Source organism: Falco cherrug, chromosome 8, assembly GCF_023634085.1.
Source record: "Falco cherrug isolate bFalChe1 chromosome 8, bFalChe1.pri, whole genome shotgun sequence".
In the NCBI taxonomy this organism is placed as follows: domain Eukaryota; kingdom Metazoa; phylum Chordata; class Aves; order Falconiformes; family Falconidae; genus Falco; species Falco cherrug.
In genome coordinates this window covers 22,703,670-22,719,867 of record NC_073704.1, presented here as the reverse complement: position 1 = coordinate 22,719,867, position 16,198 = coordinate 22,703,670, and the positions used below count along the sequence as shown (strand labels likewise).

The following is a 16,198-nucleotide window of genomic DNA, read 5'->3' as shown; positions in this document are numbered from 1 at the left end:
GTCCTCCAAGAAATTGTCTCTTTAATTGCTTTTAAATTTTAATTATGCCATTATTTCTGATGGAGAACAGTTGGTTTTATCAGATTGAAAGAACTGGAATGATCTCCTAGCTTGCAAAGTTTTGGATATTTATTGCTACTAACATTCACTTTTACCCAGCCTTCTTTTGAATCACTTCACATCTGACAGTTCAAATGATTCAGTCAAATTGACATCTGTGTGTCAGTATTTCTGGATACTTAGAGTAGGCACTATGGTACCTGACACTTGTATGGAATCACTAACAATTTAATCTCACAACACTGGGAAGAGCCAACAGGCATAATTTCCTTCTTACAGGTGGGAGCATGCCAGAGGCTTAGCTAGCAGTGCTCTTGGCCACCAGGAGTATGCCCGCTCCCTGCCTGAATGTCCCCGGTTTGCTGGGAGGCTGCCAGGCTGTAACGTAGTGAGACTATCTGGAATGCGCCCTTGGGAAGAACACTGGGACACAGTACCAGCAGGTCCAAAGAGACTTTTTCAGTATCACAAAGGGAGTTGACGGCAGAGCAGGGTCTCACATCTCCCGAGGCTTGGGCTAATCCCTGGTCTCTGAAGCATTTTCATAAAATAAATGTTCTGGGGATGACATGCTCCTTATGTTCACATGTGTGAGATGCTAACATGGTGGGATCTCATCTCAAACATCCTCTAAATACAATGATGGACATTCACCTTTATCAGATCTCTTGCCAGTACTTTTGTCTCGTTTTATTCTTGTCACTAAAGGTTTTCTCTGTCTCATAGCATGAACCAAAATTCAACAATGTAGACCGGAGTTTGTCGCTATTTTAAGGGTTTCAGGTCATAGGGAAGGTGTCACGTGGTGTTGAGTCAAAGTTGCTTATTTGATGCTTGTGTTGATATTACACCAAATAAAAGCAGAAGAATTCTTAAAGATTTAACCAAAACTAATGATAGGTATAATCATGAACTGTTAACCATTAATGGTATTTTAAAGTATTGGGAGTGGTCTAAAGGGTTTATAATACAATTTTGCAGACAATTTTTTTTTATTATTATGTAAGAACTTAGGCAATTTACCAAAGGGCAATTGCATCTACCAGCGTAGTTGCACAGGGCAAGTAGTTTGCCTCAAAAACTTCAGCTCAGTATGTGTCCAGGCCCACCTTATTTAACAGTTCATCTCCAATTTTTTTATTTTTTGTCATTATATGTATTTGTGAAATAGCATATTATAGGTATGTTTTGTTTCTTTTATTGTTATAGATTTATCTTATGGTTGGCTTCTTTTTATTCTGACCTCACATACTTGTTACAGCAGATTCACATTTTTATAGATAACTCTTTGGCCTACACAAGTATGAGTCAGTAGGAGCTGAATTAAAAGCATATAGAATACATTCTTATTCTTAGAAGGGCATCATTACAAACAGAAATTCGTAATCTTTCTTGCTGTTCTAGCACCTAACATTTTAAAGACTGTATAAGCTAGCTCTGGCTCTTTGCAAGGTATTGTGAGCTGTTCATGCCATTACAGTTACTTCCAAAATAATGTTTTTTCACTCTCTAATCAATGATGTCTGATCTGTTTTCAACATATTGTTGAGAAAAGACTTTTTCTACTATTCTTTCAAAGGCCCGACTAAAATTTAGTTCTGTCATTTGAAGATATGGAATTGTGCATTCTTTCCGGGGGAGAAAATATTTAAATCAATGTTTGAAGAGCCAACTTTTAAGAAGTTTTCTGACAACATTGTGACACACTGTTCATGTTCTACTTACCAGAGCTCCACTACTGAGGAGAATCATAAAGACAATGAAAGTCTCAAACCAGTTGTGTTCAACAATCTTGAAGCAGGTTTTTCTAAGGTTCCACCACTGCTTTCCTCTCCCTTCTTCTATACTTACTTGACAGCACTTGAATCTTCGTACACAGCCTTTAAAACAGTGTATGCATTGAATGGGGAAAAAACCAAAAAGATTCTGTTGAATTGCATGAATTTTGGTTATGCATTGTGTTAATGATACAATGCTACCTTTGCAGAAACTGTGCTATTTAGTAAAAAAACCAATAGATTTTCACCTAGATTCTCCAAATAAAAACAAAATTTAACATTGAGAAAATTAGAATTTGCAATTAAATGAACAAGTAAGAGCGCACACAAAAAGATGAAATCATGGAACATGAAGCCAAATTACAAAATACAGAGTGTGAGTAAACCCACACATACTCATCCAAATGTTCAGTAGGTTTATGTACTAAGATATGGGCAAGTGTTATTAAATTGTACTTTCTTTTGTTTGGGATTCTAAATTCAGAGAATGTTGCATTTATTGTGTGAAAAAACCTACACCTCCTATTTGAGTTCTCAGCTTTTCAGTACCAGCTAACTTCTCTAACTTGTGCCCTTAATTTATTAAGCTTTTATGATTTAGCTGCTGACTTGATTTGGTTCCTCCTTTCATTTAAGTAGAAAAATACTAGTAATCAATAATGGTATTTTCCTTGCTAAATCCAAGTCTGTTACAGTACTACTTCTTACTAGCTCAGTGTAAATTTCTAAAGAAATACCTGTTATCATGTCCAGAAATAACCCAACCCCAGCACCGACAGTAGCTTTTGCTTTCCAAACTCTAAATTTAACTCTTGCTTATGGACACCATAAATGGCATTTATATCCTTACATTACTGTTTTAAACTTATTCCTTTCCCTACCTCCTTCATGTGCAGACATCCATAAGGTTTCTTACAAGAAATGCCTTTGCAAATAAAGTTTATGACCAGATTCTTGTTTTATTGGGTCGTGTAAAAGAGACAATAGAAGGAAGCATGAAAGATGAGTGAGTCCACCAGGTGAGACTGTTCTTGCCCCAGGTGGTACACAAAGGCTCTACCTTCTCTTTTTGCAAATTTGTAGAAGGTTCATTTAGCATTTTGCACAAGATCATCCAGGTGCAAATTTTATTTACCAGTAATGTATACTTTATAAAGCACTTTGATAGATGTCTATGAGGAACAGAATAAAAGTGGTGTGTCATTTTATATCTAAGAGACTGTAACTAAACTCTGAAAGTACAGTAGTTCATGCTAAAATAAAACTTTCAGTAATATATTTTTCTTATTTTAAAAATAATGATAAATTTCTAATAAAATGTTTTTCTAATTGTCTATCTGATATATAGTGTAATTGTAGTATCAGCATCCATATGGTAAATTATGATCTAAAACTGCAGTTGCTAATGATAACGGCTTAAACATTAACAAAAGAGTAATTCAATACTTGGTTTAAATAGGTAATTATTCCATATATCATGAGTAATTATTTTCAATATTTTTGCTCCAAACACCTTCTGTGAAGCAGGCCTCTGGCTCCTGGGCTTCTTCAGGTTCAGCTTCTGGTTGCTCTTCTGCAGGAAGTCCGATATCAACTGTGCTACCTTCAGATGAACTAGATGAATTTAACTTCTGTAAAGGAAAAAAAAAAAAAAAAGGCATCACAAATGCACAATTAATATTTTTAAGACAAACATTACTTGATTTCAGAATAACTAAATAATTCTGCCATTGTATTGAAGTTCTAGTGTTCAACATAAGTAAATTGCTGATAAACATATGTGAACTTTGTACAATCTCTTTGGTTTTCCTTCTGTGTTGCATGGATCCATTAAATAAAAGGTGTATCAGTGATAAATAAGGCTTTAAATACAATTATATTCCAAACTGAAAAATCTGAATGATGATGCTAAGCCTGCAAAGATTTATGCCCACAACTAACCATAAGTGGCAATGATCTCTTGACCTACATAGAAGTAATAAATCTGAAATATATATGCAGGAATATATAGTGTCTACTGAAAAAACAAGTAAAAACCTAATGATAACTATATAAATGAGGTGAGAGCTCAGAGGAACGAGGGAAAAAAGCACTGCTCAGCAGAGAAAGCTATACTTTAATGGTCAGCAAGTCCAGATTAAAATTGCTGAAAGTCCAGCTCAGAGTGAAGCAGAAGCTGCATGCAGTAAGGCTGAGGAAGCTTAAGGATGGCCCATAAAACAAGAGATCGTGTTTTATAACCCAATCAAATTTTCAATAACATGATTAGTATAAAAAGAGGTAAGTGGAAGGTGAGGACCAAATTTTAAAAAACTGAATGGCTAATCCTCATCCTAAAAATTCTAAAAGTGTTGTAACATGCAGCTGGAGCCTGGTTGCAATCTAGCTGGTTGGTATCATGGCTAAAGATCAGGTAAAAATTGTGAAGGAAAGATATTTATGGATGTAGAGGCAAACAAAATAATGGAATAAATGCAATATATGTTCATCAATGCTAGGTTGCAGCTGGCTTTTTGATATTGAGGACAAAAAAAAAAAAAAGAAAAAAAAAAATCCCCCAAACCCTAACAACAAAACTCTTGCTGAAGCAGTAGCCAGTCTGTTTTTCAGTAACAATTCCAGGACTCATTGATATTGAGTTGCATGGAGCTTAATGAAATCTGTAATATTTTAAGTAGCCAGGTTTTAGTTAATTTAATCTTGCAGTGACTATAGAGGCTGGAAGAACAATGTTTCAGCTTCATCAGGAAAACGGGCTGATGTATCCAGTTTCAGGCTCTGTCAATATTTGTCACATGAACCAATTTAATAGAGTTGTTTTTTTCCCAAATTACATTACAGAGTTGCCTCTGATATTTTTACAAAAATATTGTATACTTCTAGTATTCCAATTTTCACAAATCATCCTATGATTTACCACTTTTCAAAATAATTCTTAAAATATTTTTCAGAACTTTTCCTAAGCTTTTTCATTTTTGGAAAAAAATATTTCATTTTATTTCTCTATTTTCTTCTAAGAAGCAAATTTTCTATATTATTATTGTCAGCTACTTTTTGCACACTAAAATTAAACTCTCTGAAATTAAGAGCGTAATTTACAATTTTAAGATGATCGTTACTTTGCTAAGGGAGGAAAAAGTACTCAGCTGGAAAACCAACCAAGCAACCAACCAACCCCCCCTGAACCCCCCTACTTTTAGCGCTAACCCAATCAACACAGAAGGATCCTGGCCAGCACTGTAAAACTCCAGGAATGATGCTCATATAAATGAGCTCATAAATGATGCTGATAAAACTCAATATAGTCTGAAGCCAGCTGGAACTCTCCCCTGTTAGTGCCCTCTGGCCTGAGCAGCAGAGAATCCATACAGTCCTTCCTAAGTGGGCTCTCCTCAAAAACAGCTAATGCAAAGGCTCTGCTGTTCTGGTGTTTATACTTTCTTCTCTACAGTCCCGTTTCACTAACAGTCAATACAAATAAGGAGTTGGACTCAAATCCAAAACAGCACTGCTGGATGGATTTTCCATGGAAAACTATGTAATAGAGCTGCTTTTTCACAAGCTTCTGAGGGAATTCAGGAATGTCACAGTACTTACACAGTAGGATAAAAGGTAACCCTGGTCCTACAGGTAGCAGCACATTTACAGAAAGCTTTCCTAAACGAAATCTATTCCCCATTGGGAATAAACCAGCTTGTCACTCCATTTGACTGCCTGCCCTGTAATGGGTTGGAAGACTGGACTAGACTGGACTGGCCAGCACCAGTGCAGTTGGGACAGTAGACGACAGTCATTTTTCTCCAATGAATCTTTCTTTAAATGTTGTTTTATTTAGAAAATCCTTCCTGCTGGGGCAAGTATGTAATGTGTTCAAACACATTCTTACAACCTTTATTGTGGAAGCAGTTCAGAAACTTGAGTCAAAGTCAAATTATAAGACATTTGGGCTAATATTTGACAGGAAAAAGATATTGATGCTTCAGATATTAATTGGGAAGTGGGAACAACACTGTGTCTGAAACAGGTTGCCAAGGGGAGAGGCTGTTTTGTAGAGGTCTCCTTCCTCAGGGGAGGGTCCAAAGACTGCACTTAGCGTAACACTGGGGTTTTGTTGAGTACATTAGAGGGATTATGCGCACCGAAGTGACAGTAGTACAGAATTCAGCTAGTCTAAAATTAGGTGTCTGAAGTACTGTTAGCTGTACAAAAGTGGCAGGAGAAGATGAGCTGTGCCACAAAGAAATTGGATTGCTACCAGTATGGAAACTAGCTAGTTTAAGGTTGAGGTTCCTTAAGTCAGAAAATTAATTTTGTTAAGCATTTGGAAAGATAATTTTCTGGTATGACTAAAATGTCAACAAACTTAGTCACTAAGGGTGTAGTTGTTTTGAAAATTATGTTATCAAATAAATTGAAATTATTTTGTTAAAATAGCCACAGACAAAAAGTCATGTAAAGGAACAGCTATAGCCTTAATAAGTTTTTTTTTAAAAAAAATTCAGTTCTCAACAAGGCTTTATATCTATAGCCTGCTTTGGCATTCCCTCAGCAGCATGAGATATTTTTGTCTGTTGATACTATTTCTCAGTTTTAACAACTAAGTGAATTTAAAGTATATGGAAAAGTCTATGGTTAAAACTTATTTTTATGGGAATTTAGGTCTAGGAGAGCTGACAATTTTAAAAAATAAAATAATTCCTGTCTCTAAAGGAAATATTTAAATTATCTTTATGTTTTCTCATCTATACCTGCTCACAAAAAAAACCCATAGAGGGGATTTTTTGAGTGGCAGAGAGAAGATGTGTGACACTCCTCATGGAACCCTTGTTACACGAGGCAAACAAAAGTTTCTGGTGGAATAAGGCTAGAGCTAAGGCACTGCCCAGCCCAACCATTTGTTGCAACTACCATATGGACCATAAACAGTTCTTACAAATTAGTTTGGTCTCCCATTGCCTGGCATCTTATCTCCTCTTGGAGACTGTAAATTTTAACCCTTTCTCACACTTTTGTTCATCAAGAATTAAACCCTTTTTCACACACTCATTTATGCCCATGTACAAATAAGTGTCAAATTAACAAATGATCAAGATCCAATACATTGGATATGACACCCACCCCTCACCCCCTACCCCACTCCCCCATGCCCCAAATAAAAGCCTTGAAAGATCAGAAAGTAATGCACAAAATATCTAAATACCTCTTTGCTTTCTTCCAGGTCTGATTCACTACTAAATTCCTCTGTGTTTAGATTTTCAAAGTCGGATTCACCCACAGCAATGGGCACTGTCACAGTGAGGCTTGGGTTGTTTATGAAGGACATGTAATCGCTTTCGTCAATGATGTATTTTTCTACACTGCTACCTGTGCCTATGCCACTAGTTGTTCCATTAACATCTTTAATATAGTCATGGTCCTTGCTTAGTTCCACGGTTGTATGGTTGGAAATACAGCTATTTTTGTTGTTCAAATCATCAAGCGGTTTGATTTCATCTAAAGCTTTTTGTTTTTTAACAAAGGCTTTTTGGATGAATTCACGTGCTTTTCTTTTCACATAATCTATGCCCTTCTGCATTCTTGCTACAGCAATTTGGAGATTATTCATTTCATTGTCATCATCTGTCACGGCAAGGTTGTCTGCACTAAATGAGCTCAAGAGCAAGGCCAAAAATAGGTTCAATACCTGCAGAAAGATAAAAAAAGGATGTTCTAGACTTCATCTAAACAAAGAGAATTTATTTTATTAAAACTGTCATATTAGTGACATCGAAGACTGAAACCCCAATAATTTACCACAATCAAAGAAAAGCATGTTCAAAACTTTTTCTCCTCACCATAAGAAACCTGAGCTTTTTAAATTTTGCTTAGGTCCTGTTTACTATTCAAAAATATTCCTGCAACTGACTAATACCTGTAAACGTATCTTAAAATCCCCAGAGTATATAAGTATTTTGGTGCCAAATATTATAATCTAAAAATGATTTGCTATTCAGCATCATTAAAAGGTTTAATTTATCCCATCACACAGCAGAAATTAGATTATTTAGGTGACTAATCATACAGGATAAATAATAAAAACCCCCACAGCAAATGGTTTATGAAGAGCCCATAAACTAAAATTATTTGAAGCACAAAATGTTCACAAAGAGCCAAAAGACAAATTAAGAATGTGACTAAGTGCTCACTCTAACATCCTTTGGATTTTGATATTGCAGAATACTTTGTTATCAATCCAAAAAAGCTCTTAAGCTTAACTTTAAGCATCGCTTGAAACCACCTGCTTAAGTGCTTTGTTGAAGCAGAGCCAGAACACTTAGTTCGCTTCAGGATGGAGCCCACTCTGTTGCCAAATAATTTTTTTGCTAACGCGTTGATTACATACCACAAGGTTTCCAATCACCATGACCATCATGAAGACAGTAAGGCACATGGCTTGGCCTGCGACCTGCATGCAGTCCCACATCGTTTCTATCCATTCTCCACACAACACTCGAAATACAATCAAAAAAGAGTGGAAAAAGTCTTGCATGTGCCAGCGTGGAAGCACACAGTCACTTGCAATTTTGCAGACACATTCCTTGTAGTTTTTCCCAAACAGCTGCATCCCAACCACAGCGAAAATGAACACAATGATGGCCAGCACCAGGGTCAGATTCCCCAGAGCCCCCACTGAGTTGCCAATAATTTTTATCAGCATATTTAGTGTTGGCCAAGATTTTGCCAATTTGAAAACTCGTAACTGGAAGAAAAGAAAAATGCTGTTAGGACAACTAGTAAAAAAGACACAAAGGTATTTTAAAGTTAATTTGTGGAAGGAAGGATATTACTGCAAAATAAGCCCTGAGTATCACTGTTCAGTGGGTATCCTCTTGTCTAAAAGCATGAAGATGGAAGGTTCAGTCAACAAAATCTTGTGAAGTTAGAGCTTGATATCCTCATAGCATAGATTTTACTGGAGGCCAAAGAAGCTACTGGTCATATTAGATGGAATTTAAAATCTAGGGTTCATCTGTTAAAATCACCTGGGCCATTTTTCTACTGGTATTTGGGCAGATCTATTCCAATGATGCCAATCAGAGCACGATACCACTAGTGAGCCAGCTTGTTTCTACATAGCAGGATGTTTCAAGTGTGTATATAAAATAAACACATTGGAAATGGGCCCAGGGCACCCACTGCTATCTATTTGTCTGATCTCTATCAATTCCCATTGAAGACAGTAGGATACCACAAGTAATAAGGATTTGTACTAATGAGATATCGGGATCAGTATCATGGCAAACATCAAGCAAATTTTTAAGGGAAAAATATATATTATTTTAATGAAGCCCCATTGAAAAATCAGTGCAATTGATGTAAATTTACCAGTCTGAATGATCGAAGAACTGAGAGTCCTTCCACATCTTGAAGACCAAGCTCCACCAAGCTAAGAGTTACAATAAAACCGTCAAAAATATTCCAGCCTTCCTGAAAATAGTAGTAAGGATCCATTGCAATTATCTTGAGAAACATTTCTGCTGTGAAGATTCCAGTGAAGACCTGAATTCAAAATGCAGTTTGTCATTTCATTGTGAAATACATTACGGATTTAGCGATTGTCTAGATTTTTAATTCAAGCTACATATCTGCAATGTCTTATCCAAACCTAATACTTAAAAATGGTTCAGTGTACTGTAGTAATTCATCATACCCACCTTCCCTTAACAAGTGCCATACAAACCAAGTAATTTTTTTCAATTAATTACATTTTATACTAAAGACATTACATAAACTTCTGTTTTATAACATTCATAATACAATTTCAACTCTATCAGCATCTGGACTTTCTCATGTACTGTACAAACAATAGCCCAGATTTGATTTTCACAACATAAACCAGAATGCTTTCCAAGAAGTTACATGGTATAACATCTTTCTTGGTATGTTAATTACCATACAAAGCAGCATCAATGAGGCCAAATCTAAGACTCTGGAGAGGCAGCTCTTTTGCTGGTATAACCTGCCATAATCCCATTGAGTTCAACAGGGATACGATTATTTATACCGGATGGGGATCAACTGAGATACACCAGCTTGCTGAAATTGAGGAACTTCTACCTGGGTGTTGCCAGGAAGTTCAGTGAAGCTATCACTTTGTTGTCACGAGTAAGCATTTAAGAATGCATTTTAAACATCAGGTTGCTGCTGACAGTTTCTCATCGTGGTAAGCTATGCTGAACGAAGCAGGAATCATATTTAGGAGCCACCAAGGCAGTGGACCTGAGTAGCTTTGAGAGAAGTCTTAGGAGAATTTCTTGTAAGATAGGAATGTACTAAAGTCACCCTTTAAGGCTGCCTGAGCCCTAGTCTGAAATGCTCTTTTTTTTTGGTTTCATAAACCCATTTTCAAGCAAGCTCAACACAAAATGGGGCAGATAAAGAGAATGATCTAGCTGGGATAATCAGCAGATGGACAAGAAGAGTCCTGGCCTTGCTTAGATTTTATTACAGCCTTATAATACATTCCAGATAGAAACATTGAAGAGGGAAGGGTTACTATTTTTTAAGCTACACGATTGGAACCACTGAGGAAGAGGTAGGAATGAATAAATACAGTTTGAAATGCTGACTTAGGTTCCTAATGATCAGGACAGTGAGGTTCTCAAGAAGCTTTCAAGTGGAACTACTGCAGCAGGTGAACCCTGAAAGCCTGTATATTGCAAAGGGGTTTATGTCAGGAAGACATAAGACTGGGAAAGGGTGGTGCTTATAGCCAGATTCGCTTGCACTCTCTTTGCAGTCAGATGTACACCAAGATTTATATGGCATTTTCTTGGTTGGAAAACAAACAGTAAAATGCTACAAGATTTTACATTTTTACTAGGAAATGCAGATTCAGTGTCCCTTATTTCAAGTATATGAAAACTAGCTATGCATTTATGTATTCATTTTCCCTCCTAAGTCCTGTAGTTATTCACATGATCTGAGGTATTTTTTATCCATTAAAAAACAAAGATTATTAAAAAACCCATTATAAGAAATCAATTCTTAAAATAAGAGACAAAGTAGGACTGCAGCTACAGATACTTCTATGTGATCAAACCTGTCATCTCAGAGGCATCACAGCTACAAAAAATTAACTCCTGAATTCTTTAATAATTCATCTTTTTGAAGTAGAAGGCAGAAAATGTAGTTGACAACATGAGGAGAAGAGATCTTACTAATTATATGATGATAAAAAGTATAAAAAAATATAAGAGGAAAAAATACTGCAGGATATTTTTCATAGTTTTACATAAAGCATATGAATAAAACAATCCACATATCCACATAAAAAGTCTTTTACAGAAGAAAATTCTAGAAATGCTTTTAAATGGCTCTTTTAGCTATTGTAAATGTGCTCAGGAAACAGAGCAATTAAAAACACATTAATAATTTAAAGATTTGTATTGTATTGATTGAAAAATTTACACTATGTTTATTTGCAGCGTCTTTTCATGGAAGTACTGCACTTCCTGGTTTAGTAATGAGACAAATCAACTTCTGTTTAATATGGACCTTAGTTAATGTAGCCATTTTTAATTTTTTTTTGTAGCTTTGCAGAACACTGCAATATATGGATTTTACAGTATCCTAAGTTAGAGCTAGGGTTGACAGTGAAATGCCCAAAAATGTTCTGATAGTCATATCTGGAAGCCAAGAAATCTACTTTCTAAAGAGTAAAAAAAAAAAAAAAAAAAAAAAAAAAGCAGCTGTTAAAAGTTCTTTCAGTCATTTCAGACATATTTCCTTCCAAATCATGAACATAAAAATCCAACAGACTTACTAGGTTTCCAACTGAAAGTACATTATTGAATTCTTCGGTCATTGGATAATGTTCCATAGCCATAAAGAGTGTATTCAAAACAATGCAAATTGTAATAGCCAGGTCAACAAATGGGTCCATTACCACTAAGTTGACGATATGTTTTACTTTTAACCAATGCGGACTGCAGTCCCAGATCAAGAAAATATTTGCAAATTTATACCAACATGGTGGGCATTTCTGTCTTGATTCTTCAAGTTCTGTGGGAAAAGAAATTCATACAGGTAACTATGTGATTACTCTAAGATTCCTCAGTCCTATACGAATTGTACTAGTCAATGTTGTCAGAATGCACTGGTACTGATTAACCTCCAATAAGTCCCTTTTTATATGGCTTATCAAGAAAGTATTTAAAAATTCCTATCAAATATATTCATTTTGTTCAAAGCTTACCTATCAAGCACAATCTCTTTTTATTCCAATCACTATACTGATCAGTATCAATTTATGCATTGATTTGTATTAAGAATTTAATTTCTCCTTAATTACACTTCAGCCTGTTCCTCCTACTTACTGTTCTATTATGTAAATATTTTTATTTTGAAATTTGTGGTCTTTAGGTGAAAAATTCCAATATGATTTTCATTCCTAGTTCAAGAAAAAAACATTTCTTTCACCTAGAATAGCACTTTAAAACGTAACTAAATAAATGTAACTGCTAAAAACACATATACATTTGAACAATGGTTGTATATACTTGGAAATATTCAGTGGCTTTTTTGTGTCCGATGTTGTGTCCAATAATATGTTTTTAATTACTATGCATAAGCATCCACTCAGTTAGGACCACCAAACCATCATAACTGTAGTCCTGATGACCACATAATGTAGATGGTGGCAAAACGAGATAGAAATGCTTATTTATGTAATAACTTTAATGAATAAAGAGGTTTGAGTTTACTGATAACTATGTGTTGATTTGTGGGACAGTTTCTGTTAATGAAGCTATTTGAAATCAGTTTTTAAGTTTCAACTCAAATTTTCAGAAGTCCATTGGAAAAGCAGATATTAAATATTAAGCTATGCATGGCACACACCTTCCACAGTGTTTGTGAGGATGCTAGCAATACTCATGGCTCTTTCCCTTAAAGCTGGATCTTCCAGGTAGTCCATAGAAACGTGAAAAGAGCTTGATATTCTCTTCTTCATTTCTGTTTCTGTAGTGGTACCCTACATGGAGAACAACAATAGGTAAGACCATGCTGGAGAAATAAGATAAGCAAGTACTGTATAGAAGCCTGTTATTAGTGTCTTAGCTTGGAAACGTGCTTCGTGCACTTCAATTTTTATCATGTCGGACTTTTATTACTTTTTAGTATCTTTTAAATAATTTTTAAAAGGTATGAGGCAAGTTACCTTACTGTTCAAGATTGAGAGAGACTTTATATACTTAACTTTTGCATTTCTTTCCTTCAAGCCATGAAAAATGATTTAAGCAAATGGAAAAGGACTGGGTTCAAAATATTGTATAAAATTTTTGCAAACTGTAATTTGCCTTGTTCCTGTTGACAAAATATTCTGGGTTTTGTAACAAAACAGTCTTTTCCCCTAGGCAAACTGTAGCAAGTAAGAAAAGTCTGACTTCCTCATGCTTCCTCATGCTAGTATTCTTTAGTAATGTGAGTAGACAACTTTGAACTAAGCAAGAAATTTTTTTGAGACACCTTCTCTTACCTTGTATGTGGTAAGAGAATAGCAGCAATATGTGCTGCACATATGTTCACACAGGCATTTGTATTTTTGGAAGTATGTGTTGAAATGTGAACTTCCAAAGAACTATTTGTTATCTACACTGCAGAACTCCACCATCAATGATGGAAAATATATAGGAATGAGAAATAAAAGATAGTAAAGAATTGTTTACATTTTTAACAGGGTTGATAAGGAAGAATGTTATCAAAATTAACTACTAATGCTAATTTTGATAAAGTGGTAACAGCAGCATCATATTGATTGCGGTTATAAAACATTTTTGTATACTATTTTCAATTGTATAGTAACTATGATTTTGCAGACCATAGCCAGATGGACCTTTAGATCAGCAAAAGCAAAGTATAGCACAGTAATACAGTAAAGCAAAGTGGTTTTATGAATGTGTAAGTTAGTTAATATTTTATTGCTTGGAAACTGCAAATTCCATGTTTATTATGAGAATACTTGTAAGTAAATGCTTAGGTTGCAAACCTATCTTAACTGTTCTATTTATTAAAGATTTTACAAGATGCAGGAGCATTCACAGCTTGACCAACCAGGAAGCATTGCCAAGGGTTCCATTCTGTAGAAAACACTGGCTGGTGCAGTAAGAAAAGGCCATGATGCCTAAGCTATTTAAAACTTTCTTACATTGTCATCAGTAGCTGGTTTATCTATTATCACCTCTGGCAGAAGCTGTCCAACAGGCGATGTAGGAACAGATGGGCCACCAACCAGGGAAACCACCCCATTGCAATCCACAGTGCTGTGCATCTTCCCATTCACTGGAAACACTGCCAGCATCCTGGATGACCTACTGGCCTGACTAATGTTACTGTTGCGCCGTTCACCGTGTCTGCGTGGCACAAAGAGAGAATCTCTTCTGCTATCATTGTCTTCAAAAGTGCTGTGCTCATCATCAGCAAAGTCATTTTCTGATCCTATATCCTTTGCTCTACCTCTGAAGCTGAAAAGACTTGTTCTGCTGTTGCGCCTTGGGGAAAACAGGGAGCCTCGAATGCTCAGCAAAGACTGCAAGCAAAAAGAATTTCTGATTATTACCTGAAAACTTCAAACTTAACATTGTTATTAGGATAGCATAGGGTTTGTTTGGTTGTTGTTTTTTTTTTTTCTTAAATGAGAGTAACCATTTTCCCCAGAAGATGTGCTGCCGTGAAATTTTTCTATGTATTTCAATATTTTGCAGATAGAAGTACCACTGTTCATGGATTCTTCAGACTAAACCAATTTTTAGCTCCTTTCTCCTGATGTTAGAGTTGCTGAGTACAGTAGTTGTGCAATACCCGTAAAGAAAAAAAGGGAGTCTATACATGCACATTTGTTCATGTATGCAGCATCCTGCCATATTGAACCAACCTCCAAACGTCTTGGAAGCAGGAGGAAAATATGAGGCTACCATAATGGAACAATACTGTAGTACTTTCATAAGTCTAGATAATATATAATCACTCTAAAAACCCCTCACAGAATCAGAGAATATTTTAATATGATTTTTAAACAATCTTATTACAAGAATAGAGATATAAGGTTACATGTAATTCTAAGTATTTTTTTACAAGACAATCTAGCAGCTGCAGCCTTTTCTCTCAAGCACTAGCAACGATAATGAAGTCTAATGAAAATCTCAGTTATTCTCAGTTATTCAGTTAATCAGTAGGGTCATTACTGTACCAGGAAGACTAAAGAAGTTTTGTAACAGCCTATGACGCTTTAAATGTATGCTTCTACTAAAACCAGCTATATGCAGTACCTGATGTGGAGAAGAATACTTCTTTTCGTATGTCAGTCTATTGCCTTCGATAGATAACCGGAAACCTTTCCTTCTGATGCTGTCTTCTGATTCAGACTTGTGAAATTCATCTTCATCTTTTTCTTCTCCTCCAGACTGTTCTTTCTGTTTTCTTTTTTTCCTCCTATTTCTCCTCTCTTTTGCACTCTTTGAGCTCAATTTTGATGCCTCTGAGGAACTTTCTGAGAGCCCTCCTGGTTCTCCCCCAGCACTGGGCTCCCTGGACTCTGCGGATGCTGTTACTGCTGCTGCTGCCACCGCTGCTGCCTGCCATGATGCAGAATGAATTTGTGTCACTGAGAAAACCATGATATTGTATTTTTGTTTCTTTTTAAAATTTGCTTATATAGAATTTCTAGTCCAAACACCCTGAATCTCAACACTTCCCAGAGGATATCCTCTCCCTAGTGTTTTTCTTAATTACTCTCCTGACTCCAGACAGGTGTTGGTCATAGCCTTCTTCCATCTTTCACGAGTAGTTTTTAAATGCAAAAGTCTATTAGACTATATTAATTACACTAGTCTAAGAAAAACATAATGAATAATGTATACCCCATTTTGAATATTCTTTCATGATTATGGCTGGATCACTCACAGTACAATGATTTAGTGCAGAATAGAAAATCTCTGAGTTAGCTCTGTTGTTGAAAGCCCAACAGGGTGTTTCATATATAGATAAAACTATAACTCCAAATTCAGAAATCAGAGGGTGAATATCTCTAGTAAAATTACTTCCATACACTTCTGCATTGCTACATCATAAATTATACCTGAGCTGCTTCTTGTTGCTTCTTCAGTTGTTCCAGCATCTGTTGAAATTCTGCCTCTTTCTGTTCTGCTTCTTCCATGGTTGCTTGATTCTGTTCTTCATAGGCCATGGCGACCACAGCCAGGATCAAGTTGATCAGGTAGAAAGAACCCAGAAAAATCACCAGAACAAAAAATATCATGTATGTTTTCCCAGCAGCACGCAGTGTCTGGAAATAAGAACACATTTATATAAGCAAGAATGGG

General features: G+C 35.8%; 1 protein-coding gene across 1 annotated transcript in view; it reads right to left on the bottom strand.

The window, feature by feature from the left end:
* LOC102051605 (sodium channel protein type 1 subunit alpha) overlaps positions 1 to 16,198 on the bottom strand; it is a 103,472-nt gene that overhangs the window by 32,300 nt on the left and 54,974 nt on the right. Inside the window, exons 11-20 of the mRNA XM_027810719.2 lie at positions 15,955 to 16,161; positions 15,146 to 15,451; positions 14,059 to 14,406; positions 12,720 to 12,852; positions 11,644 to 11,882; positions 9,204 to 9,377; positions 8,221 to 8,577; positions 7,039 to 7,521; positions 3,352 to 3,469; positions 1,786 to 1,940 (exon numbers count right to left, since the gene is read on the bottom strand). Of these exons, the coding sequence (XP_027666520.2) occupies positions 1,786 to 1,940; positions 3,352 to 3,469; positions 7,039 to 7,521; positions 8,221 to 8,577; positions 9,204 to 9,377; positions 11,644 to 11,882; positions 12,720 to 12,852; positions 14,059 to 14,406; positions 15,146 to 15,451; positions 15,955 to 16,161 (2,520 nt within the window). The remainder of the gene's footprint in view (positions 1 to 1,785; positions 1,941 to 3,351; positions 3,470 to 7,038; positions 7,522 to 8,220; positions 8,578 to 9,203; positions 9,378 to 11,643; positions 11,883 to 12,719; positions 12,853 to 14,058; positions 14,407 to 15,145; positions 15,452 to 15,954; positions 16,162 to 16,198) is intronic.